At 38.5% G+C, this 24,783-nt stretch overlaps 1 protein-coding gene across 6 annotated transcripts in view; it reads left to right on the top strand.

The window, feature by feature from the left end:
• The first annotated feature begins 4,310 nt into the window (after nt 1-4,310).
• The window catches only part of LOC136855396 (THUMP domain-containing protein 1 homolog), a 32,112-nt gene continuing 11,639 nt past the window's right edge, over nt 4,311-24,783 (top strand). Inside the window, exons 1-2 of one of the 6 annotated variants that reach the window (XM_067132371.1) lie at nt 4,311-4,433; nt 18,549-18,747. In XM_067132371.1, coding sequence (XP_066988472.1) covers nt 18,558-18,747 — 190 coding nt within the window. In that variant the 5' untranslated portion in view covers nt 4,311-4,433; nt 18,549-18,557. Of the gene's footprint in view, nt 4,434-8,111; nt 8,136-13,404; nt 13,456-13,612; nt 13,798-13,962; nt 14,207-18,548; nt 18,748-24,783 lie in introns of those variants that run through there. The other 5 variants (XM_067132367.1, XM_067132372.1, XM_067132369.1 and 2 more) reach the window with 5 other exon arrangements.

Here is a 24,783-nt window from a genome sequence, read left to right as displayed (position 1 = left end):
GAGTTTTAGTAAACGGAGATATAAACAAATATAAGGGAGTGGATAATAAAACCGTAATCCAAATTGGAATTACTGCCATTTACTCCCAGCCCTTTAATTAACAGTGATCGTATACGTCCCACTACACCTAATTCACTCAAAATTACGACTGAGATTCACCCTATCTTTTAGTAATCAATGACTTCAATAAACTTCAAACATGAATGTCTGGCAATATCTCGGCCCTGATGTCAACACACATAGGCAACACGTTTATCCCTTCTGGCTTTGTAAAGGTGTAAGTTCTTCCCATTTTAAACAGGCTGCTAACATTCCAGCATTTCTGCTCCTATCTGTTGCCACTGACACGTCACCACTTAAAAAATAATTGACACTTAAATTGATAGTTCTAATGAATAAATCAAGCGATCAACGATGATTTCAACAGACAAATAAGTGACATTTTTTTACACGCTTCCACATCTAGATCACAAACAAGAAATATTAAATCTATTACAATCTTGCCATTACTGCTACTAAAACGCGTGTCTATTGAATTGTAACATGTAAAGGCAATAAATCTAAAAAAAATAGAAGTAAAGTATTAAAATACTGTTGAGAAAAAGAGGACTTTACTAAAGAAAAATATACGCCGGACATCATAAAGTGTTTTTTTAAACTAACGTAGATGCAAGACAACAGACTTATTTGTTGTTGAACGTAAAGTTAGACCTGAAAAATGAAACGAGAAAAGAACTTCCTTTGCAGTGCCCAGGTGTTACCGGCAAGTGTCATATTCGGGTGGTAAAATAAAAATAAAAAAAAAAGAAACAGGTGTGCTGCTCAAGTGGTAGCTTAATCAGCATTAGTCAACATGCGCCTTCAGAGGAGCATTGAAAGCTTACAAAAAAAAAAAAACTAATCAGGGTTAGACCATAGTAATGCCTGTCTGAAGTCACATATTGTAAACAGTAGCTTTATGGGATAAAAAAAAAAAACTCTCCCTCATAGCCTAGTTATGTTCTGACACCTTGTACACTCTTCTTTACTAACAGCACAGATGCTGTCTTAATAACAGGATAGTGGACACACGACACAGTTGGTCAAACAAAGTGCAGTCGCTGTCAATCCAGCATAAATAGAAAGCGGGTTAGTACAAGGTTTAGCTTATAGGCTAACTGGCAGATCTCATACAATAAAACTAATCTACAGTTCTTTACGCGTTAGCAGGTTTCCCCATTGGCTGTCAGCAAATGAAAAAGCAGTAAATAGTGTTATCTCTGATAAGTTCCCTTCATCTCTGACGATGTCGTGGCATATATGACTCACTTCAGAGCTTTTACGGCCCCAATGCCGAGACCTTCTTCGGTGTGGAGACCAGCAGTTATCAGAGACCTCGATTTTCCAGACAATTTTACTTGAAGTTTGCGTTATTCTTCCCAACTGTTTTGATCTTACTATTCTTAGACCGTCGTCAGGGGACTCTTTGTTAATTTTTTTTCTTTTCAGTGAACTTTCAATCGCGAATTTCTGTTAAACATCCCACATACTAAGCCTAACCAATGATGTTTATGGGAGGAACCTAACTGTTCTGTAAAACAAGTCTTTAATTCCCATTTTTTTCAAGCAAGCAAGCAAGCACACACACACATATAGGCCTATGTGACTATGTAGATATACCACCGGGTATAAATCCTGCCCAGTTTCACTCTAAGTTTTCAAGATATCCTCGAGAGGGCTGATACATAATGCAAGCAATTTACATTATACTGTATATGCTTAGCTGACAGTATAAACGAACACAAAAAACCAAGCTTGAAAAAAAAACATTCGCACTTTGCAGGACATCGAGGACCCATAACTTCAATACTGACAGAGTTCAGGGCTTTAATAACAAATTGCTTTTCCTTGCGGGTTGGTTCACACTTTTGCTATTAAACCCACAAATTTACTTCCTTAAATTCTATAAATTTTAAATATCTCTTTTCGAATAAATGAAATCAGGTTTAAACTTTCTTAGGCTAATATTCATATTCTTTCGACGACTTTCTTTTATAAAGATGGTTTCAATTATTTTCTAGCGTTTCTTAGACTAAAGCAGCTTTTATGGCTCTCTCATTGATGGCATGACTACATGACTATAAACGCACTGTTTTCCTGTGCATAAAAATACGTACTTCATTAACATAAACGTACTGCTTTCCTATGCATAACTTATACATGTTGTTCTATCCTCTTTTCTACGGGTTTGCAGTTTGAGCTGTATGTAAAAAGTTAATTGACATCCTTTATTACTGTATTATTATTGTTAATAAATGGCGATTCTCAAGTTCTTACGGAGACAGGGAATATCTGTAAACTTTCTACATCATGACAGCATGAGTATGGTTCTGTGTAACTGTTTGTGTTGCAATCGTAAGAAGTCATTATCACATTCTTAACGCATGGTCTAATCTATGACGTTTTAATTTCTTGCCTGGTTACATCATTTTCCTCGGCAACATATTCAGAATTACATATATTTAATGCCCTTGAAAACACAGCTGTGAAAGCTGATAATTACGCTGCTATTTCCATAATAATTTTAAAGATTTCCTCCAGCTTCTTGAGAATATGAGAGTTCACGTAGCGTTTTAGAACAAGCCGTAATTGTAAAGAACTGTCCCGACAATGCTAATGAACGTGTACATCAACTCCCATGTGTCATGTGACAATTTTTACATTGGTCAAACTGGAAGATCATTAAAAAAAACATTAAAGTATAAAATCTGAGTAAGATTATATGCACAGGAGAACAGTGCAACATTTTGTTACGTAAGAAAACATAACCATGGTTTCAATCCTAAAACCTTGTGTATTGTATTTCGTTAGAGAGAAGTAAACTAAATCAGACTTCACATGAGAAAGCATTCATCTGAATATGAAAACAAAGAGCAATTCATATACTTGATCTATGTGTTTCAAAAAATAAATTCAAAAAATATATAAATCTGAAGGAAACTTGTTTGTCATGGCTTAATGGCAAATGTGTACGAATATCTTCAAGGAAAAGACAGCACCAACTTCTCTCACAAGCGAGGCTACGACTCATTTTTTCGTGACAGGTGCGATTTTTTTTTTTTATCCCTCTGAAAATTTGTGCTGCCACTCTGGGATGATGGAATCTCTCCTAGCTAGTGACCCCCACGGGTTTTAACCCGGTATGTATCCTCCTTTGCGGCGCGTTTAGTACAAGCCGTTGGGGATTACCGTAAAAACATAAACAAGAGACTGTAAATATAATAAAGATAACGACCCGCCCACAAAGAAATATTAGTCATAGATAACGACCTCCGAAAACCCTTCGGGTGGTCGCTATCTAGGAAAGATCCGCATAACATATACCGTAGTTCTACACTGCATAAGTCTTCTTCTTCTTCGTTTTAACGTGCTTTTATACCCATTTTTATATGGGGTAAGCAAGGTGCCTTCTTTGAAGGACTTTGATTTGGCGTCTACTGTAAGATAACGTCAAACGAACACGAAACCGGTCAGAATTTTAACCGTCTCACTTTCCCCGCTGATACATCTGCATACATACATCAGGTGTTCCAATGATTTCAAGCCCACGCAGTCACAGAACATTCCAAGGTTAACGATAACAAAGTGTGCGTGTTGGAAATGGGAGATTGGCCCTTGGGTAATGTTAAACTGTATTTAAATAAAAAAAAATAAAAAAACAACACAGAAAATGGAAAACAAATTTATCTAAAGGATCCAAACAGTGGGTTAAAGAACCACTAAAAGGAAATAAAATCTTTATGTACATGTACGGAGTAATAACTTAATAATGCACAGTATCTTTTGGACATTATGACGCCAGTATAAAGAAACAACGTATACTTGATAGAGAAGAGAAATTTAAAAGTGTAAAAACTAAGTCATTCTCGGCTTGAGTTTTGAATATCATTATTCTGTTAAAATTTATTACCTGATACCTTAAAGATCAGGCAGCTTGATACACTATTCCCAACAAAGAAACCAAATTAAAATGGGAAAACTAATGTAAAGTTGAAAATGAACGTAAACTTGAAATAACGTAAAACTTTGTTAATAAACTTGAAATAACGTAAAACTTTGTTAATCAATGCACCGTTGGTTAGCCTTCTATTTAGGACTATGAATTACCGAGTTGTTGAGGATGTGAAAAATTTCTTCCTAGGTTTCATCCGTGATCACGTGCGGTACTTTAATAAACTTGAATTTGGCATTAACTTTTTAAACTGGAGCAATCTTGTTAAGAGGAAACGCCCACCTTACCTGCAAGTGCGCCGAGTTCGATTTCCTAAGCAGAACGATTTAGGCGCATTCAGTTAATACCCTTGTGTTGGCACGGGTTATTGCTCTAGGGCAGCCGGTAAGATTAATGCCCATAGTGCTGTGGTTGACGTAAGCAAAGAATTACGTCTTCAAAGGTAAGTCTTTACACTTCTTTACCCATAGCGAGGGTAACGAAGGGGATGGGGCTGGCAATCGCATCGAAGAATATTGCTGAGAGCTCAATAGTAACCCAACATCCGGACCAGTCCAACATATAGAGAAAGAGACGACGGCAATTTCCACATACAAGCTTTAACTTTATGGGCAGAACACTTCCACAACATTAGCTGCTTTGTGCGCCATTACGAAAAGCTTATCACCATCTACGCCGAAACCCTTATGGCAAAACATTCACTCGTCTCATGCAGTGACTAGGATCTCGGCTACAGCAATCCCTTCCCTCACGCCCTATATCTATCTAATCTCAAACGTTTCAAACCTTGCGCTACATTAATGCAAAAAATTAACAACATATAGACCTACCTGACTTCTATTAATACACCAGTTTTGTTTTTTCGTATACAGTATTAGCATACTGAGGTAGATAATTTTCGATCATGGCGTCACCACTTCATACGTGTATGAATAGCTTCTTGCCAACATATCACTAGTGTAATACGAGGGTCGCCACTCCCAGGTCAAGAGTTCACACACACATCGAGGTCTGCTCGACCGTCAAAACAAGGTCATGTGAACTATCTCCTATGCAAAGAGTGTAAGGTGTTATGTTGCGTAGAACATGTATCAAAACTCGTTTAGAACTGACGTGATTATTGGCGATTGTCAACCTTAAGCAACTCAGTCTAACCTTTTCATGTGTCTAATTTGTAATACGGACGGCCCTCGGACATAGGCATAACTGAGGCAAATAAGTAATAATGAAAGAAGTTACACTACACCAGTCATCATGATGTACAGAATCTAAGTACATTTACATGGAAATATTGACTAACCTAGCAGACAATCTGCGAGGCCTTTCAAAGTACCGAAAACCAGTGCCAAAGTATACTCTTGTGACTTATTGGTTTAGCGGACCATGACAACCTTTCAATAAGTACATACCACCGTTCACGCTTATCCTAACGTACTGCGCTGCCTTATAGTCTTATACCATACAAAAAGTGGCAGCCGTCATTTGTTTGTTGTTACATTGATCCCGATGGGAGGGGGAAGGGGGTTGGTACTCAACACATTCGCACGTACACCAGTAACTGGCCAGCTAAGGGGCCGCAGTATTAGTGGGCAATTTTACCATTATCAACTATGTTGTTCAGCCTAAACCCGTATGGCCACAAATCTACCGGAGATCCTGTAGTCGACTGACATTGTTTAAGAACAATGCTCCTTTCCCGTCCGTACATCCCTACACGATTCTTTACTATATCTTTCAAATCTTCATAAAAATTCTTTAAACATAAATTCTTGCAAAATAATATTTATCAAATAATTCACTATCCAGGCCTACAGCCATAGCCCAGATCGTTAATCAATGGCAAAACCATTCCAACTTCTTACCTGTTGAAGCTGCACGGGGCGTCCTTTAGCCTACTACTCCTGGATCAAAAAGCTTGGACATACCACATTCTAGACTAAGCAATATTCTTTTACTCTGCCAGATCATATACATGCAAAATAAATCCTATACGGTTTCATCCTTGAAGTGAGACAATGAACTTTAATAAGCTCGTTCGTAACAGAAAACATGGCGTAGGCTACTTCTTGTGCCTGCCAGAGATACGTTGACTAAATTCGTTTGAAGTTGAATCCCTCCAAACTCCAACTGACAATTGCATATTACGGTTATTTCCCAGAAATGTTCTAAACCACTGACCAGTACTATCGAAGCAACATATATCACTTTACGGTGAGAAAACACCAAAATAACGCGGTGCACAAGTTTAAAAACTCTTTCCATAGGTCTCATATGCAAACTGGCGTACTCCGCAGCTAATGGTCCACTTAAAAAGTGCAAGAGTCAGGGCAATTCCATACATGTTTTGTCCCTGACCAAACCAGGAAAAGGGACGGACCGCTGCTCACGTTTTAACTTGCGCAATCATCTACTGGTCCTTTCGTGTGGCCCTTTTCAATTGACATATTGTTTCTCCTGTAATTCTTTGTCATCGCGAACACCTGATGGATTAGTGTTCTTGAGACCAGTCCATAATATATATATATATATATATATATATATATATATATATATATATATATATATATATATATATATATATATATATATATATATTATATATATATATATATATATATATATATATGTGTGTGTGTGTGTGTGTGTGTGTGTGTGTGTGTGTGTGTGTGCGTTACAGCGTTTGTCAGCAAAATAATGCCAAGAGCAGTCGTTTGACAACACTGGCCATTTGGCAACCTTGAGAAAAAAATCCATCTTTCGTTTTCGATAATTCGCAAAATTTGCCTTTTCGGATTATTCTAGGAACTGTTTTTACTAATATTTGGAAGTGTTTAATATCAAGATAACAGGAGCTTCAGTTACTTGTAAAATATTGCATTCCTGCTTATTTTCCCTGTGTGTTTGTGAAAGGGGTGCTGAATCTTGTAGGCCTAAATGGTGGTTACCTTTCGCACGAGAGCTTTAGGTTAAAATATCGACTCACAGTTGATCAGAAGATTGGCTTATTAACATTCGGTAGTTGAATCCATGACACCCGTAAATGTCCGAAAATTAACCGCTATCCTTCATGTGCAACGTTGCAAGTGTCCAGTGACTGGTAGTCGATGTTAGAGTAACAGAAATCAACCACGCAGCCAAATTTGCCTGATTATTGGAGCACTAATCGGAGAAGAGTTTTCAGATGAAAATCTATAGTGTTTCGTACGTAAAAGTTGGCATTTTCCTGGAATTCTATTTCGAAAGTAGCGATGATGGTGCTCAGCGTAACATTGCATGTTTACCTTCCGTCATGGGTCTTCCCCAAAGTTTTCCCTTGACTGACCACTGCTGATTAAGGGCAAATGCTACCGCGCGCTGGCTTCCTAGTTTATGGATATTACCGTTGAAAGGCTTTAACCAGGATAATTACTCGATAAATCCATAATTACGAGTCATCTTAAATAACTGTGCTGTCACCCATAATAGGCTGTATCATACCGTTGGAAGGGGACTTGTTGTTACTGGGATTTAAAATTCAGTTGTGTCTGTTAAGCAGAACATTGTTATAAACTAGAATGAGAACAGTTTAATTCATTGCATATATGAACTTGATATGCATGAGCATGCGTGCAAACACACATACACAAACACACACACAATTGCTGAACCTTTCATTAGATGTTTCTCAAAAGTTAGATGTGAGTCAAAAGTTACATTTATTTTTATAACAGTAATAAAATCAGTGAAACCTGTTTTAAGTCATTCGTGCTTCCTTTACTAGAATACTGTTCTCCGGTGCGGATGTCTGCTTCAGCCAGAGATTTATCTCTTAATTTTAGGTAGAGTGGTTCGTGGTGGTTGGTTTCTGTTTCCAAACATTAGCAGTTAAGACTTGGACCAGCTAGACGGATGGTCTCTTGTTTGTCACTTTTCATAAGTTGTATTTTAATAGAGATCTTTCACATTCACAACTGATCCCTGATCCCTTTTTCCTGCCGAGAGCAACCAGATTCGCTGAATAGCTGCACCAACATTTAGTAAATGTGTCTCGCTGTCGAACCTCTCAGTTCCAGAGGACCTATACTCACACCTCTGGACTGTGGAACAGTCTCCCTGAGGATGTCGTACAATTGGAACGTCAGAAGTTCAAGCGAAGATGCAATGCGTTAGTACCATAATACTATTTTTCTTGCATTTTAATACGTGTTTATTTATTTATTTATTTTTCTTTCTTAATAAGTGGGATCTCTTCTTTCTGTATTTCTCTTTACTTCCTCTTACTTCTTCCTAATAAAAACTATCACTTACAGAAACAAAACCAACTTTAAAGCTGATGAATTTATTGTTGAGAGTTTAAAGAAAATAAGAGAAAAAAAGCCAAGATGTAGGTGTAATTTGAGGAATACCTTGACAGACGACCAACTATGTGTAAGCTGCTTTTATATTCTATAGCAAAAGTATATTGGCGTCAAGCTACAACGATAAATGTCCTGAAGTAAGAAGGTAAATAATAGTTAAAGAAAATGCCAAATGGTTCAACAGTGAATTACGTGAAGCTAAGAAAAAGAAAAGAAAATGGAAGATCTATGGAAAAGACCAAAAGAATCAAGTAGTGAAAATTGGTCACTGTATAAAACAGCTCAAAATCATTACAACGGCTTGATTATGAAAACCAAGAAAATATATTACAATAACATGTTTAGTGTAGAGAAAAATCCCAAACAAATCCATAACAATTTAGCTAGAATATTGGGGCTCAAGAAAGAAAAAGTTCTACCTGATGTAACTAATGAGTACAAAAACTTGGCCGAAAACTTTGTGAACTACTTTGAAGAAAAATTTGAAAGAATCTGCCATAGTTTAGATAAGGAGATCCCTCATGATCTCCCGTGAGAAATAGCAAATTCAGGAAGTTTAAAGAACTGAACATGAATGACTTTGACAAAACGACGAGAAAAGTTAAAAAAACACCTATTGTGAAAATGACACGTTTCCCATAAGTGATATAAAAGAGGCAAAAAACTTTGATCAGTTACGGGACCTATATTTTGATAATTGTCAACATGAGTCTAGCACAGGCATCTTTCCCAAATAGTGAAAGTTTGCTTGTATAATGCCGGCCTATAAAGTAAAAGACAATAAAGAAAATCTAAGCTTCTATAGACCAATATTGAACCTATCGTACTTATCAAAACTTATAGAAACGGAAGTTCACAAACAAACATGGAAACACTTGAAACAACTCAACATTATACCTGATGATGATCAGTCAGCATACAGAAAAAAATCACTCAGCAGAGACTACATTGTGTGCAATTATAAATGATATGGTAGAAATTATAGCAAATGGAAAATGTGGCATCCTGTTTATGCTTGACCTAAGTGCAGCATTTGACACAGTTGACCACAACCTACTGCTTGAAGACCTGAGAGCAGTAGGCATCGAAGATAACGTACACAAATGGTACAAAAGCTACTTAGAAAATAGGAAGGTTACAGTGGTTATATCAAATGTGAAATCAGAAAAGAAAGGCCTAACAAAAGGAGTGCCCCAAGGCAGCGTTCTGCGTCCACTGCTATTTGGCATTTGCACAATGGAATTATCTAGAATTCTAAATAAGCACAAGGTTAAGTGTAAACTGTATGCAGACGATATCCAGTTCTATTTTCCTGTCGAAACGGTAGAAGACACCATTAGTTAAATTGATGCAGTCGTGAAAGATATAAAAAAAATGGATGTCGGCGAAGAAATTGAAACTTAATGAAGAGAAAACTGAGCGTATGCTATTTGGATCTGACAGTGCACTACGAAAATATTAACACTTCTGAAGAATAACTATTGGTTCGTCAACAATAAATATCGTAGCAGCCGTGAGGAACTTTGGAGTATTTATTGGTAATAAACTGTGATGAAGAACCATATATTGCATATTACAAAAACCTGTAACTATCATATCAGAAACATTGCATTTATTAGAAAATACCTAAATGAAAATACTCTGAAAACAGGCATTTGCAACCAAACACTTTCGAGGCGTGACTACTGCAACGTTATACACTACGGCTCCCTAACTACGTACTAAGAAAAGTGCAAGGAGTACAAACTAGAGCCGCCAGGTTAATAAAAGGACTACGTTCCCGTGATAGAATAACCCTAGCACTAATTGAGGTACATTGGCTCCCAGTAAAAGCCTGAATAGAATATAAAATACTACTTACAGTCTTTAAAGCGCTAAAATATGATGAACCAACATATCTGAGAAACTGCTTAAGCTTCTTTAGACCCCCGAAATCAATATTGTAATCAGACATGCAAGTGATGCATATAGGCTATTTGAACCTAGAACAAATTGTAAGTCAGGCGAGAGAGAGGGCATTTGAACACTGCGCACCAAGACTATACAACAAAATACGGCCTGAAGTGAAGAACATACAAGAAGAATGCAAATTTAAAAAGGAACTAAAGACTCCTATTCTGCAGGAGCTACGACACTGACGAGAAAACACTGAAAGACAAATACAAAATATAAGAAGCACCTTGTTTTGAAAACGTGCATGGGCCCGCCAGAGAGGGAATGAGCGCTGTACATAAAACCAAAGTGAAACAAAGTGAAAGTAACGAACACCATATTCTTTGGAAGCTTGAATTTCAAGTCAATGGACACTTTGGGCTTGGCCCATATGAATAGGTTTCATCTACTGAATAATAATAATAATAATAATAATAATAATAATAATAATAATAATAATAATAATAATAATAATAATAATAATAATGTATGAGGCCTTACGAAGAATACCTAACTTTCGTGCGGCATTTCCTGGAACTTTCATTAGCTGTGAGTCAAAAGTTACACCTAGAATAGTTAATCTTCAGATTCATTCAGCAAAGTCCCATCCACCTTAAAGGGAGGATGGGTGGAAAATCTGTACGGGATCTGCTAATCAATAGCGTTTTTGTTTTTCTGGAGTTCAGCCTCACACCCCATCGACTATTACACCATTCACTAATCCGCTCGTGTCCCGACTGAGGCAGAGGGCAGCTTCATTTCTCTCAAATGGAGACTACTGCACCCACAAGTGTTGCGTCATCGGCATACTGAACAACCTTGTTTTCCAGGTCAACAACCGTATTGCTTGTATACACCAAAAATATTAGTGGACCAAAAACACTACCCTGTGGAACTCCTGACACATTTTGGTTCACCAATGATCCCATCAACAGCAACTCGCTGCTGCCTACCTGCAACGAAATTATGCTTTCGACCTTTGTACTATTTTATACTGTTTTAGCATGCTCGTGTTCTTCATATACTCTGCACTCGATTGTTCTTTCCCATAGCCTTTGTGGGTCATGCCATGGAATTTATGTACCATACATAGGCCTGTATTTAACACGACGTGGACTGGATGTATGCTGTCTAGTCTTTATGTACCATCCCCTGTACTCTAGGAACCATGCCCAAGTCTCTATCTCTGATGCCCTAGACTTTGATAACCATGCCTTCCCACTGTATAAGGTGCCTTTGACTGTAAGTACCATTGTCCTGGACTGTATGTACCATGCCTTGAAAGGTCTGTATCATGCCCTAGACTGTCCGTACCATGCCCTCACCTTTATGCTCCACTCTCAGGACTGTTTGTACAGTGTCAGTGGCCTGGAATGTATGTTTCATGCCAAGCTCTGGTTGTTTATTATGTACCATGCCTTAGATTTTATTTACCATGCTATCGCAGTAAAATTGAATGGCCATGTAGTAGTAATATCAATAGCATAATTAGTAATATTAAAACTTTATTTGCTAGTTTTGGTGACAGTAACATAGCTGTAGAAACAGCCGTTGTATTAACAAATTTGCACCGGTAATACAGACGAAAGGACCATTAGGCATCATTAATAAGAGTAGTTTTATTAACAAGAGTAAAATAATTATCACACAGATAAAGAGATCGAAGGAGATTTTCCTTTCTACAATAAAAATGTTATAAACTTTAGTTTCAGGTGTTTCCACATTGCTTATGGAAACTACTGAACGAAGTCAGATGCAAATAATGAAATCACGCCAGACTCCCCTCTAAAACAGATATGTATTGTCATATTCCATCATCCAAAACATTAAAACGATTTCTATAGGCAAAAGCAACCTGTAGTATAACTGGACAATTAACTTAATTGTATGCAGGGAAAGCTCCAGACTCCACTCTCATCAGAATTGCTTATAGTTTTCAAAGTAGTGCTAGATACAGATTTATATATCAATGGCATGATAAGTTTAACGGACATAAAAGCAACGATGACTATGTAAGTGCATTTTCTATCTTGAAAGGTATCATCGCAAGAAAAACGAGACAGCATTATTTCCAATCGGCAGACAAAGTCATTTAAAAGGAGTATTGTACCAAATAAAGTATGATTACTGGATTGCAAAGTCTTAATTTTTAAAATCAGAATTTTATCAACGTCTTTCACTTTACATGCAGTGAATGTAATGATTAATAGAATACTGAAGATAATATTTCCAAACAGGACTGGAAGATGAACAGTTTTAAATGGAAAAAAATTACTGTTAGGCTTGTATTTAAGCATTCGAAGAGAGAATAACTTCAAAATTGCAATTGCGTTCTATTGTCTAAAGTTTTTCGGCTAAGTGTTATTAGGTACAGGGAAATCTCCCTGTTTTAGGGACATTCAAGTGGCTGCAGGGAAGACTATTCCAAATATTGTACACCTAAATCTACGAACATGAAAATACACCAAAATTTCTGAAAATCACTAAGAACTAGCCTTAATTTCTTTTTCTAAATTTTGTAGATTCAATGCAGAGAGAGAGAGAGAGAGAGAGAGAGAGAGAGAGAGAGAGAGAGAGAGAGAGAGAGAGAGAGAGAGAGAGAGAGAGAGAGGTATCGCTTGGAAGTTCTGTCTGCTACAACCGTTTCGTTGTGGTTGAGCTGTTCGGATTTTACATTTGGCATAACATTCAAAGTAGGTAATGATATACCCAATATTCCCCCTTGTTGGAAATTTATGTAAAAACTACTGTGCTTACCATGAAAGTGGAAGAATTGAAAGAGCTCTCTCTTAAGGGAACTACATGAAAACCACACACGCACACACACAAATTCTTGAATAGGGAAATACTAAAAAAAATGCTGCATGTAATTTTTTTAAAAGTTAATTCTCAACAAATTAATAAGGCATGCTCAAGATTGTCACGACAATTATGAGGACAGCAATATTCTTTCTGCCTACGTGTTTAATACAATTATGCAGAAGTTTCCTTTCAGTGACCATTTTTAAACACTGAGTGGATGTATAGCTTGCTCAGAGTTTCATTTTTCCATGTGGTACTCACATAAACCAAGGCCATCTTGCATAAACTCACACGGAGAGATTTAGGGCCAAACAGGGAAATTTTGTAGGCTAATTTAGGGAACTTTTGGCCGCCCAAACCATCAAAACGGTTTCGGACGAAGTGCTTCGCAATGTTTGTGCAAGCAGATTTTAATTTTGGTGAAGCCAACATGAACTTTTGCCCTACATCCCATGAATACATTTAAATTACATTTAAATATCTTTTAACGAAGATAAACACGTAACCTTAATTTTAAGTAAAGTACGCCTCCTAATAGACTAATATAAATAAACACGACAGTGCTGTCTGCACGTTTCATTCATATCCCCAGAGTAGTCACAGAACAGTAACTATTTGGAGTGACTTAAGATAATTATTGGTGAGGCTGTACTCGTGATACTTTTCTTGAAAGTAGTTTAATCCACTTGATTAGACCCCGCTTACCTCTGCAAATTACTATCAACCAGTAGTAGGGTATGTCGGCGTAGGGTGTTAATAGCCACCGTATGCAAAGGTCAAGTCTAAGGTCTTGAACCTCTGTGGATAGGTCATGCTTTCTAAATAGATTACTCGTTTGAAAAATTGATTACCAGCCTAAGACGTGAACTATAATGGCATACCACTCCGCCTGTATGAACAATCGTGACCCTGAGGCTCATGCAGGTCCCAACGATGGGCCTTCGGCCTAAATATTATTTTCAATTCTATTCTAAGGCTCACTGATGGTGTAAACTTAATTTTCGTGCTCAGTCTAGGGGGTTCCCATGGGAATCCAGGTTATTTCGTTAATATAGGCTGAAGATAAGGGGGGCCAAGCGCCCCTCACCCCCACAGTGAAGTTGGGCATGGCACGCAAGGATAAGTTATGTTGAATGAATCTTAGGTTAGAAGTCATCTTTTTTTTAATTTTTTAAGTATCCGTGATATAAAGCAAGGTTTAACCAGCAGAAATGGGCCTAATTCGGTGTTCCTGTTATTTCTGTTGGGTATAACACATAGCCTAGTAAATATTATTGCATCAACAGGATTAGGCTAATAAAAGCAAATATTAGTAGTTGAAAGCTGTTGGCAAAATACTTATATCTATTGTAGGCAGTAATAAACAAATTAAATTCTAAAATGTGAGTATATACCTGGGAATCTGCGGGAATACACTTTAACATAACCATCTGTTGCCTAACCTAAACTCTGGTATGGTCCACAGGCACTACTTCCCGCCCCTCTTCCTACCCCTTCCTAGAGAGAAAAGCCAAGAGCACCATAAAATATAGGCCTATGGTAAAATATAGGGATTCATAACGCTACAGTAAGCTAACCTGGTATTTGGGGCTTACCTAACCGTCTTGGACCTTCCAACCTAACCTGACCTAGATTGTTGCAAATTTTCATTATCTTTATTGCCTCCAACACCATGTGATGCCATTTGTATTTTTCCTTTGCTTTATCTTCCACAAATCTCCACTGTTTTCTAGTTTCCATTGCCTACTTCTGATCTGGGTCTCCAAATCTTCTCGTGCCCACAGGAGCTGACAGAATGGTGTATAAAATTCTCCCAGGATTATAGGCAGGACATGTCCAAACCATCTTCATCTCCATTTTAGTACTATTTCATCCACGTTGACTTCCGTAGCTGCAGTTTAACCTTTGGCACCACTTCTAATTTTCCTGCCATCTGATTTCTAATGCCTTTGAAGCTTTATTTGGGAAATGTAAAGGAGATAGGCACACAAAGATTTCATTTATTAATATAATTTTTGAGCTAAACAGTATAGAAAAGTGTAGAAAAGTAAGTATAGCTTAGTTTCACCAGACCACTGAGTTGATTAACAGCTCTCCTAGGGCTGGCCCGAAGGATTAGACTTATTTTTACGTACAAGAACCAATTGGTTACTTAGCAACGGACCTACAGCTTATTGTGGAATCCAACCACATTATAGCGAAAATGAATTTCTATCACCAGAAATAAATTCTAATCCTTCATCAGCCGTGGCGGAATCGAACTCGGCCCATCGGGCGTGACGTCTGAAGCTCAACCAACTCGCCAACAAAGGGCAGAAACTGTAATACAGACTAGGTGAGATAATCTGAGAAATTTACAGAGATAATGAGAAATTTACTGTCTTTGGTTTGTTTCTACATTATCTCCGAATGGCTGGTACTAAACATGGCAAAAGTTCTGTGGGACACCGTGTTCAGGACCAGCCTCCTGGGGTTGAAAGCAAAGATCTAAACAAAAGATGGTTAAATTTCCATTATCTCGGTAATTTTCTCAAATTATCTCACCCGTGCTGCATTATATACACATTTTTCTATATTTTTCAGTCAAGGAATTATATTAATAGTCGATATCTTTGTGCAACTGTCTCCTTTACATTTACCCATTGTTTTCAAACTGGAAAAATCATTTAGGTATGATTTCATTGTACAGTATACCAAGATTTACAGTACTTTTGTTCAGCAATACAGATTGTAATGACATGTTTAATCTTACTTTGTTCCCTTGAAAATACAAACTGTGGCCTTTTGTTTAGAAGTATTTCTTAGTGTAAAATTTGGTAACAAGGTTGCTGATTGGAGTAGGCAGGTGAGTGAAGGGAATCCCTAACTCACCTGCCCAGAGCAAGCCCTTGATCTTCGGCGGCTGACAAGTGAAAACGTATTGCTGTACTGTACTCTCTTTGACTGCTAGTTAAAACTCTTTACCATATGTATGGTGTGTTTGTGTACAGAATGTAAAATGAGCAGGGTCATGGCTGCTTTATGTCAACTGTTTTGGTGGATATTTTTTACTCATTTTGCAGTTCTAATTCTCTCTCTGAGGAATGTTTGGGCTGATTCCCATCACAGTGGGAGAGGTTTGGCAAGGAGCGGGAGAAGGCCAAGAAGTGTTCGCTTATACAGGGTGGATACTCTGCCCTTGACATCACTGAATCTTTTTGGCTCCTTCCCTCTGGACTGCCCCATCCCCTCCATGCCCCTGCTACTCGTTCCCTTCTAACTAGGCCTCCTGGTTATAATTGTGAAGGAGGGTGGACAGCATGCTTTCTCTTCTACAGGCGAGACAGGTTTGCTTGTCAGGCTCTCTCCAGCTGGGACCCTGATTTGTTTGAGTATTTTGTCACCACTTACCCCTTCTGCATCACCCACTCCAGGGATGCCTGTGTTGGAGTATCTGGAGATTTGGCATTCTGTTGGTGTTTTGGGGAATCCTCCTCCTCCTCCTCCTCCTCCTCGTCCTCCTCCTCCTCCTCCCCTCCTCCTCCTCCCTCCTCCCTCCCTCCCCTCCTCCTCCTCCTCCTCCTCCTCCTCCTCCTCCTCCTCCTCCTGAATGGAATCACTCTCACCAGAAGCCCACTAGGCGTGAGTGAGTGCCTTCCCTTTGCCTCTCCAAGGGGTGCCAGCAGCATTCACTCACATGCATGTGGCATTTGTGCTGTAGGTAAGTTTGGCGAGGATTGCTGAACGTGCTTGGGACCCCAAGTCTTATGGAACCAGAAGACTGCCTTGGACTCTTTCTCTCGTACTTCTGCTGAGGTACATTGAGCAGAGATGGCATTCATCTCTTGTTCGGCTCGTGCACAATCCCCACACTGTGCATGTGCAAACAAGGGGTTAGTCTGTATGAGTGTTCACAAGATCTTGATGGTTTCTTCCCTTTGTTTTTCAAAAATGTTTCTAGTGTGCTGTCTCCCAAGATTAGTAGATTCTATAGATTTTTAGGTCGACATAGTATCGTTACAGATGAGCGCCAGCTTAGTAATACAGTGTCTTTTCTAAAGAGTAGCATATCTGCAGACTGCAGTAACTTCACACCAATTTCTATTCTAACTGTGTTCACCAAAGTATAGGGAATCTAAAGGATTGTTAGCTGATAATAAGTATGCTTATACGAAGCAGTTAGGTACCTGTGATGCTTTTTTGGATTGGACATGCCATTTGCAAGAGAACCTTGATGAGGGTTTTGAGTGTAGAATGTAATTCCAATAGATTTTAGTGCTGCTTTTGATTTAGTTACTTATTTATAAACTTCGGAATCTTGGAGTGGGTGGATTGGTTTTAGGTTTACTTAAAGATTTCCGTACAGGTAGGCAGCAGCAAGTTGCTATTGATAGGGTCTTTAGTGAACCTAGACCTATTACGTCTGGAATTCCACAGGGTAGTGTTCTTGGTTCACTGTTATTTTTAGTGTACTGTATAAAAGTGATATGGTTTTTGGTTTGGAAAACAAGATTCTTCAGTATGTCAATGATATAAGACTTGTGGGTGTAGTAAAGTTTCTACTTATGAGAAATTAAGCTGCTCTAAGTCTCAGTCGTGACATGGAGTGGATTAGTGAATGGTGTAGTCGGTGCGGTATGAGGCTGAACTCCAATAAAATGAAAACTGTTGAGTAACAGATCTGCATATTTTCCACCCCATCCTCCCCTTTAGGCAGATGGGACCATGCTGAATGGGTCCAAAGCTTTAACTATTCTTGGTGTAACTTTTGATTCACATAAGTCTCCCTGAGGGTGTTGTACAGTTGGAACCTTGAAAGTTCAAGCAAAGATGCAATGCATTATTACCCTTAAACAATTCACCTTCTATTTTAATCATGTATATTTTTAACTACTTTCATATTTTTAGCCACTGTACAGTACTTCCTTATGAAATTTATTAATTTATATTTTTTCTTTTCTATAACTAATCTCTTCTTTCTGTATACTGTATCTCATTACCTTCTGTTAATTCTTTCCAATGAACACCGTATTCTTGGGAAGCTTGAATTTCAAGTCAGTGGTCCCTGTGAGCTTGTTCAGTATGAATAGGGTTCATCTTTTGAATAATAATAATATAATAATAATAATAATAATAATAATAATAATAATAATAATAATAATAATAACACAGTAATATAAAAATAATTGTTAAACTTCACTGACAGATTCCAGCTGGTATTGAGGAGTACTCCCTATCAGAAAAGGCTTTTTATGTGCAACTATGAAAAATTTAAGTTTTATAATTTGTTATAAATGTATTTATAGATACTTGTGTACAATACTTCTGGTTTGTTATCTTAACATATGACCTTACAGAACTGTATTTCTTTAATAAATAAAAGAATGAGAGCAGATGATATGTAATGAACTGACAGTTGAATTGAATGACTTTGATTCAAATTCACGTTTTAAGTGCTTTGTGACTACAGTAAAAGAAATCCATTAAAAAGGTGCTTAACATTTCAGATTCTTACCATGGGTAAAAATAAGCGTTCAAGGTCTTACTACATCCAGTGTGCGAAGCGACAAAAGAAGGGCACAGTATTGGGGCCAGACATGGTTGGCTTTATGTGCACTTGCAATTATAATGAACGGGATTGTGTCAGAGAAGCTTATAATGTTCTCAATGAATTTGCAGATAAATTATATGGTAAAGAATCACTAGGTAAGTTACTAAGATTTGTATGGTGCCTACTGTATCATTTTTAATGCCTACTATATCTTTTTTTTCTTTCTACCAAAACTGTTAACTTAATATAAGTTAATATGAGAGTACAAAACCAACACTTTACACATACTTTTTGTTCCTGTGGAATAAGGTTGTTAACTGGTAACTGTTTGTAAGAGAATCTTCCACTCACCTGCCATCACCAAGCAGTTTTTCTTTGGCCACTATCAGATGAGGATGTCTTGCTGAACTCCTTCTGATTGCCTAGTTGGAACTTGTATTTTTGTATTTTGACTTGTTGTATTTTGCTTGTTGACATTACCAAGGTTAAGTAGTGTATATAACAGAGGCTTGAAGGGCATATGTGGCTCTTCATGTCCTCCGTTGTAGAAGTAGGATCTGCAGCTCTCATGAGAAAATGTTTGGGAGTAGAGGAGGAAGGTTAAATTTAGCGCTTGTGTCTAGTGGTGAGTTGTGCATTATCTGGGCTCTCCCCAGATGGTACCAATACATGAGTATGTTATTTGCCTCTGCCTGCCCTTATCATGTTGATTGCTCTGTCAGTTATTGTGTCTCCCACTAGGAGCTTAATACTGTAAACCTCCAGTGGGAGATGCTGCCATGGCATCAACCACAATTACTGCTCCAGCAGAGGAGAGTAAGACATGAGTAAGGAGTGAGGTGAAGAAACACAAGCACTTTTCTTCTTTGTCCTTGTCGTTGTAGTCAACTCTTACTCTTTCTCCTAGTCTTCATATATCTCCTTCCTCTCACAAGCAGAAGAATAATCCGGGAAGCCCTCTCACAAGAGTTTCACCAGCTTTGGGTGAATGATTTTGCCCTTCTAGGGACAGCAATGGTGTTTGTGTACCATATGTAGGGTTGACACCAGAGTTTCCAAGTGTGCTCAGTGCCCCAATTCTTCCTCTTGGCTTCTCAGAAAGGAGGGCTGCCCATGACTTGTATGCCCGTGCTTCTCCCAAAATGTGAGACAGTTAGTGCTACATTTTTGCTTGGAACATGCACAGTTTCCTGTTTTTTTTTGGAAAGGAGTGCCTCTGCTTGCACACTTGTGTTTCTCTTGAAGCATGAATGATAGAGTCAACATTTACTTCTTGCCCAGTACCTGGGGTTCACATGTGAGAAGTCTCTGTTGTATGGTACCCAAAGGTACCATGACTATCTGCATGTGCTTGCATGTATAGTACTTCACTCTCATGGTATGCCATGAGCCTTGGAGGTGCAAGTGTATGACAGTGCTCGTCCTAGCTTTCCCATGGCCTCAGCAGGCCATTGTACCCATGCATAGCAGCACATGTGAGCACTCATATGTAGCTTCTAGTTTGGTTTTGACCAATGCTATAAAAGTCTGTTAAATGTGGACTACAATTTCAAGTGGTTGTGAGTCATTCTTGAATCATTATAATACAAAACTCTTGGGATTTTGAACCATGATTTCAGGCAGTTATGAATCTATTTTGAATCATTATTCAGTGATCTGTACTGCCAGGTCTAGTTGTTTGTCTGCAGTCTGAGAGTGCTCACCAGGGCAGACTGGCATGCCTGCCTCTCTTTCGAGAAATAATCCAACTCCTGTGCTATCGAGACTATCAGAACCTGAGGGCTTTTCTCCATATCCAGGGCTGGGAGGGGTCTTCCCTCCTTAAAACCAAGATCTGGTCCACTGGTATAGTGGTTAGTGTCATGGCATGCCACTCAGATGTCGCGGGTTTGTGTCTCTCCCAGGGCGATGAAAAATCACTGGATCTGTATCACCATTGAATTGTAACAGCTTCTTGTTGGGTTAAGCATGCCTCATGTGGTATAATAGTGCATTCCTCTTCTCTGATGCTGTCATTACTTCTCATCATGAGCTGGAGACAGTCATTGAATTGGTTATCATGGTAATTAATTGGTGATTATAGGGGGTGAGTGGGGTAATACCCCTCACTCACCTGCCAACACCAAGGAACTTTCTTTGGTGGGGTAGTTGAGGCAGTGGCTTTGATAAAGGCTTTGATTTGTATGCCTATGAACTAAGGAATATGAACCATTACTACTTATGTAGGAGATTTCCTCATTAGATGGGAGGTCATCTCTGTCAACTGAGTATTTCTTTTTGATTCTGGCTTGGGAGAGTGAGCAAGGGGAGCAATGACTCCTGTAACTGCCTAATTCTGTCTGGAGTAGGGATGCCAGAGTGGTAGGGCCCTGGGCCTGATTTAGGGAGTAGAGCCTCACTCAAGTAAGGAAATGATCAGAGAACCATGTGCTATCCCTTTCAAGGTTGCACAAGTTAGAATGTAGCTCTATGCACACACACGTACATGTATGTTAAAAGGAAGAGCAGGGGGAGTACTGTAACAACCTGCTGAGCAGCCACCACAGGCAGGTCCCAGAGAAAAGGTGTCTGGTAACCTGTGTGTGAAAACCCTTAAGTAGGATGAGGTAAAAGGTGGTCTGATGCTGTACACACATGCCCTCATCACCCTTGTTGCAGAAAAGTTACTCTAAAATGCCATGAACTGATCCGTGATTCTGCTTCGTGAGTTTTCTCCAGATCTGTATGACTGACTTCTGTCAGAAATACTGTAAACTGTGCGAAAGACCAGAAAGAAAGGAGCTGTTTGGTACTAACAAGAGGCACCAAAGCTCTTGATGTAAAAGGGAGGGTCATACTTGGTAACATACATGACTCACACTGGGCACAGAAGCCTCTCATCTGGACAAGACTACCAGAAGGTCTAGAAAGAGGTAAAACAGCTTGTGTCTATTGTCATTGATGATTCATGAATTTTTGTCACGAACCAAGGAATTAATGAGCACAAAAGTGATTCCAACTCTCCATTTACCAGACAAGAAGACTATGATACCCACCCGCATGCTTCTTCAAGGAAGGAGAGTGTTATGAATGAGGTCTCAGTCTGAGACCTATCTCAAGGGCTCATACAGAGACAAATTAGATTAAAGAGGATGTGAGTCACCTCCTTCCTCAAAAGCTGGAACTCTTGGGCAGGCAAGACTGATTGAAGCACCTAACTGGCATAGACAGCTCAGCTACAACTGAGATTGCTATGCCCTTTAGTCTGAAGGCCTTATTCCAAGCAGCTAGCTTTTCACCACAGTGACTGAGTATGGTTTGGTAAAGGTAGACCAGGAGGTCCATGATCCACCGAATGGAAACTGTAATTGGAGAGATACTATGTTTACACAGAAGATGGTCTCCTTGATGGTAGAGTGGTCCACTGGGAATCTCTCCGATTTGGTGTCCATGCGGAGCTACCAGGATGTCTTGAGCATTGAAGTGATCAACGAGAGAGAGCGGTACTGGGAGATGTACTCTAGGGCCAACTAGTTATATGGCAATGGAGAACAGAAGATCAAGAGCTCTGTTGATCATGTGGTGTGCATTTTGATCACACATAGTTCTGAAAGCTTGAACTTCCTTCTCTCACAAAGATGTAGACTACTAGTCTGCTAAATGCCTCTGGTAGCTGAGCTGGTCTATCAGAAGATTCTTCATTCTTAACTGGTTAACAGCTCAGTGGCTTGGCAAACCATCCTCTCTTGCATCTGCTTTGCCAGCTGACAGGGTTGAAGGGAACTGACATTTCCCCATGTTTGTTGATGTAAGTCACTTCAGACATGATTAAATTAAACAACAGGAAGGGGTGACTCTTTCAACAGCCTTGAAATCTTGCAGGGCTAGTGGGGCCACTTACCTCTTCAGAATGATAATGTGCAGACATGGATTGTCTTTGAACCACACACCCAAGACAAATGAGCTGCTCAGGTGTGTACCATGGTCCCCTTCTGATGGAGATGTGAGTAGATGCATCAGAGGGAAACTCCCAAGAGGAGGTTCCTGTTGTCCAGCAACCAAGTGAGATCTCTCTGATCTTCCTGCACTCAGAATGAGCTGGGAGGGAGGATTGATTGGAATTGATCAGTGCTGTTTCAGTTGTCACTGAAGTAAGAGCAGAGGGAGCCACCTATGATGGAAGAGCTGCTTCTTCCCCAGATCCTTGACCCATTGCCATCATTGGGGGCTTAGAGGAGGGCAGCTTAGGAGTAGTGTCTCAGTGCTGTGATGATGTTCAACAAGGAAGTCCTGGAAGCCTTGCATCTCAGCTGCTGACCTAACAAATTGTAGTCAAGTTTTTATTTATCTCAGTAACTGTTTCAGTGTTCCTTTCTTATCTATCAGAACAGACTTTCAGATGACTCTAAAGTGAGTCAGACTGGAAAATCTGCTCTTGAAACTTTAATGGAGGGTTAAGGTGGACAGGATGCCACTCCACCAATAAAACTAGAGTACCTGATAACTCTTAAGGCAGTGAGGGTATGGTGTATATTCCAGTGGGTCTTCCAGGGCAGCTGCTTTCTTAAAGGCAGCAGTATTGCTCCTCTTTGTGTAGGATCCCCCTAGGGCAGAGGGAACCCTTCCTAAATTAATTTTAGGTTTTCACTATTTTAAATGAAAATGGAATAATTATAAAATCTTTCGGGGTAAAACCAAAAAGAAAAACTAGATTCAGGCAGGATCCATCTCTGATCCATTTTGATTCCCTATTTGGGAACAAGAATTGGTCAAGGTTCTTAATATTAGAAACTGAATATCAAATGTCATCATAAAAACTTGAAAACACCTGTTAAATAGACATTCAACTGTTGAAAAGACTTTCAACCAAATAAAAAACAAAACTTGATTGGTTGAGGAACTTAACAAAAATCAGTCTGCTAGTTAACATGCAATACAATTGCTAGATGACTCAAAAGTTAAAGTAACAACATGACATAGTGAACATGTACAAGAAATAATCATCTTGTATAAAAATGAAGATTGAACCTATTGAAAAAGATATTTTATTAGACTTACAAAGGACAATAATGTTCGAGGTTGTGAAATCTCTAATATTCCAAGCAGGAAAACTAGAGACATCTTTAAAACAGTGAAGGTATTCTGTCTGTCAGACCAAAATAGAAAATACAAAAAGATAACAACTAACATCAAGAATCAGACAAAATTAGTCCATCAACACCACAAATAACAAAACAATCATTAGAGACCCCACCTCAAAAAGGGATTTTGACAAAGGAAAAATCTATTTCTGGGCTCGACCTCTGTCACCCAGTGAAATGGTTCCAATAGCACTCATTTCTAGGCATAAATATTGCTAAATATGCAGAGAAAAAAAAGCTATCACAATGGCAGGGTTACTACCCCCGGAGCGTTTTTACCATAATGGTGTCAGTATGCACTAGGGGTGAGCGGATTCCACTAATCAAGATATACTCAAAGGAAAAGAAAAAGCTAATGACACATAGAGATTCAGTACTTATTCTGTTGAACTTTGCTGTAAAGACAAAGGCAGCCCAGCACAATAAGTTCCATAAAATGTATAGAAATAATGAAACAGATATAGAAACTCCTGAAAAAGGATGCAGGTGCATCAGCCATTTGATAAAAAAAAAAAATTTAAATGTTAGATTATAAATTACTAGAACAAATTTGAAACTAAAGATCCAACTAAAGAAACTAATGAAATGGTTAAACCCAAGAATACTAAATCAAGTACAAAATGTGAAATTTTTCAAGAACAGCAAAAATTTAATTCCAGTTATAATAAGATTAAAAGTAAACCATTCGTGTCCGTGAACCCTAAAAATCGGACCACTCTTACATATAATAATTATTTACTCTGGTGGAATGTAAATAGCCTCAAGACCAGATTACACCTTGAGGAAATACAGCACTTCCTTTAAGGCTATGAACCAATAGCATTATGTTTACAAAGTAAATAAACTGGTACCAGCAAAAGGCAACCATTCACTATTTGATAACTATTTAACAAAATCATTCAAGATGCAAATTTGTCAAAAGTTGAGTCAGGAATTATAGGGTTAACACAAGATCATTCATTTTTACCTGCCGCTTGTATACTCATCTTGCAGGTGCATTGGTTGTATTTTAAATACATACCTCTTATGACTTATAAATATTTATGTAGACATGTAATCTCTGAGTTTTTC

Source organism: Macrobrachium rosenbergii, chromosome 31, assembly GCF_040412425.1.
Source record: "Macrobrachium rosenbergii isolate ZJJX-2024 chromosome 31, ASM4041242v1, whole genome shotgun sequence".
Lineage (NCBI taxonomy): Eukaryota > Metazoa > Arthropoda > Malacostraca > Decapoda > Palaemonidae > Macrobrachium > Macrobrachium rosenbergii.
This window is presented reverse-complemented; position numbering and strand designations above follow the sequence as displayed.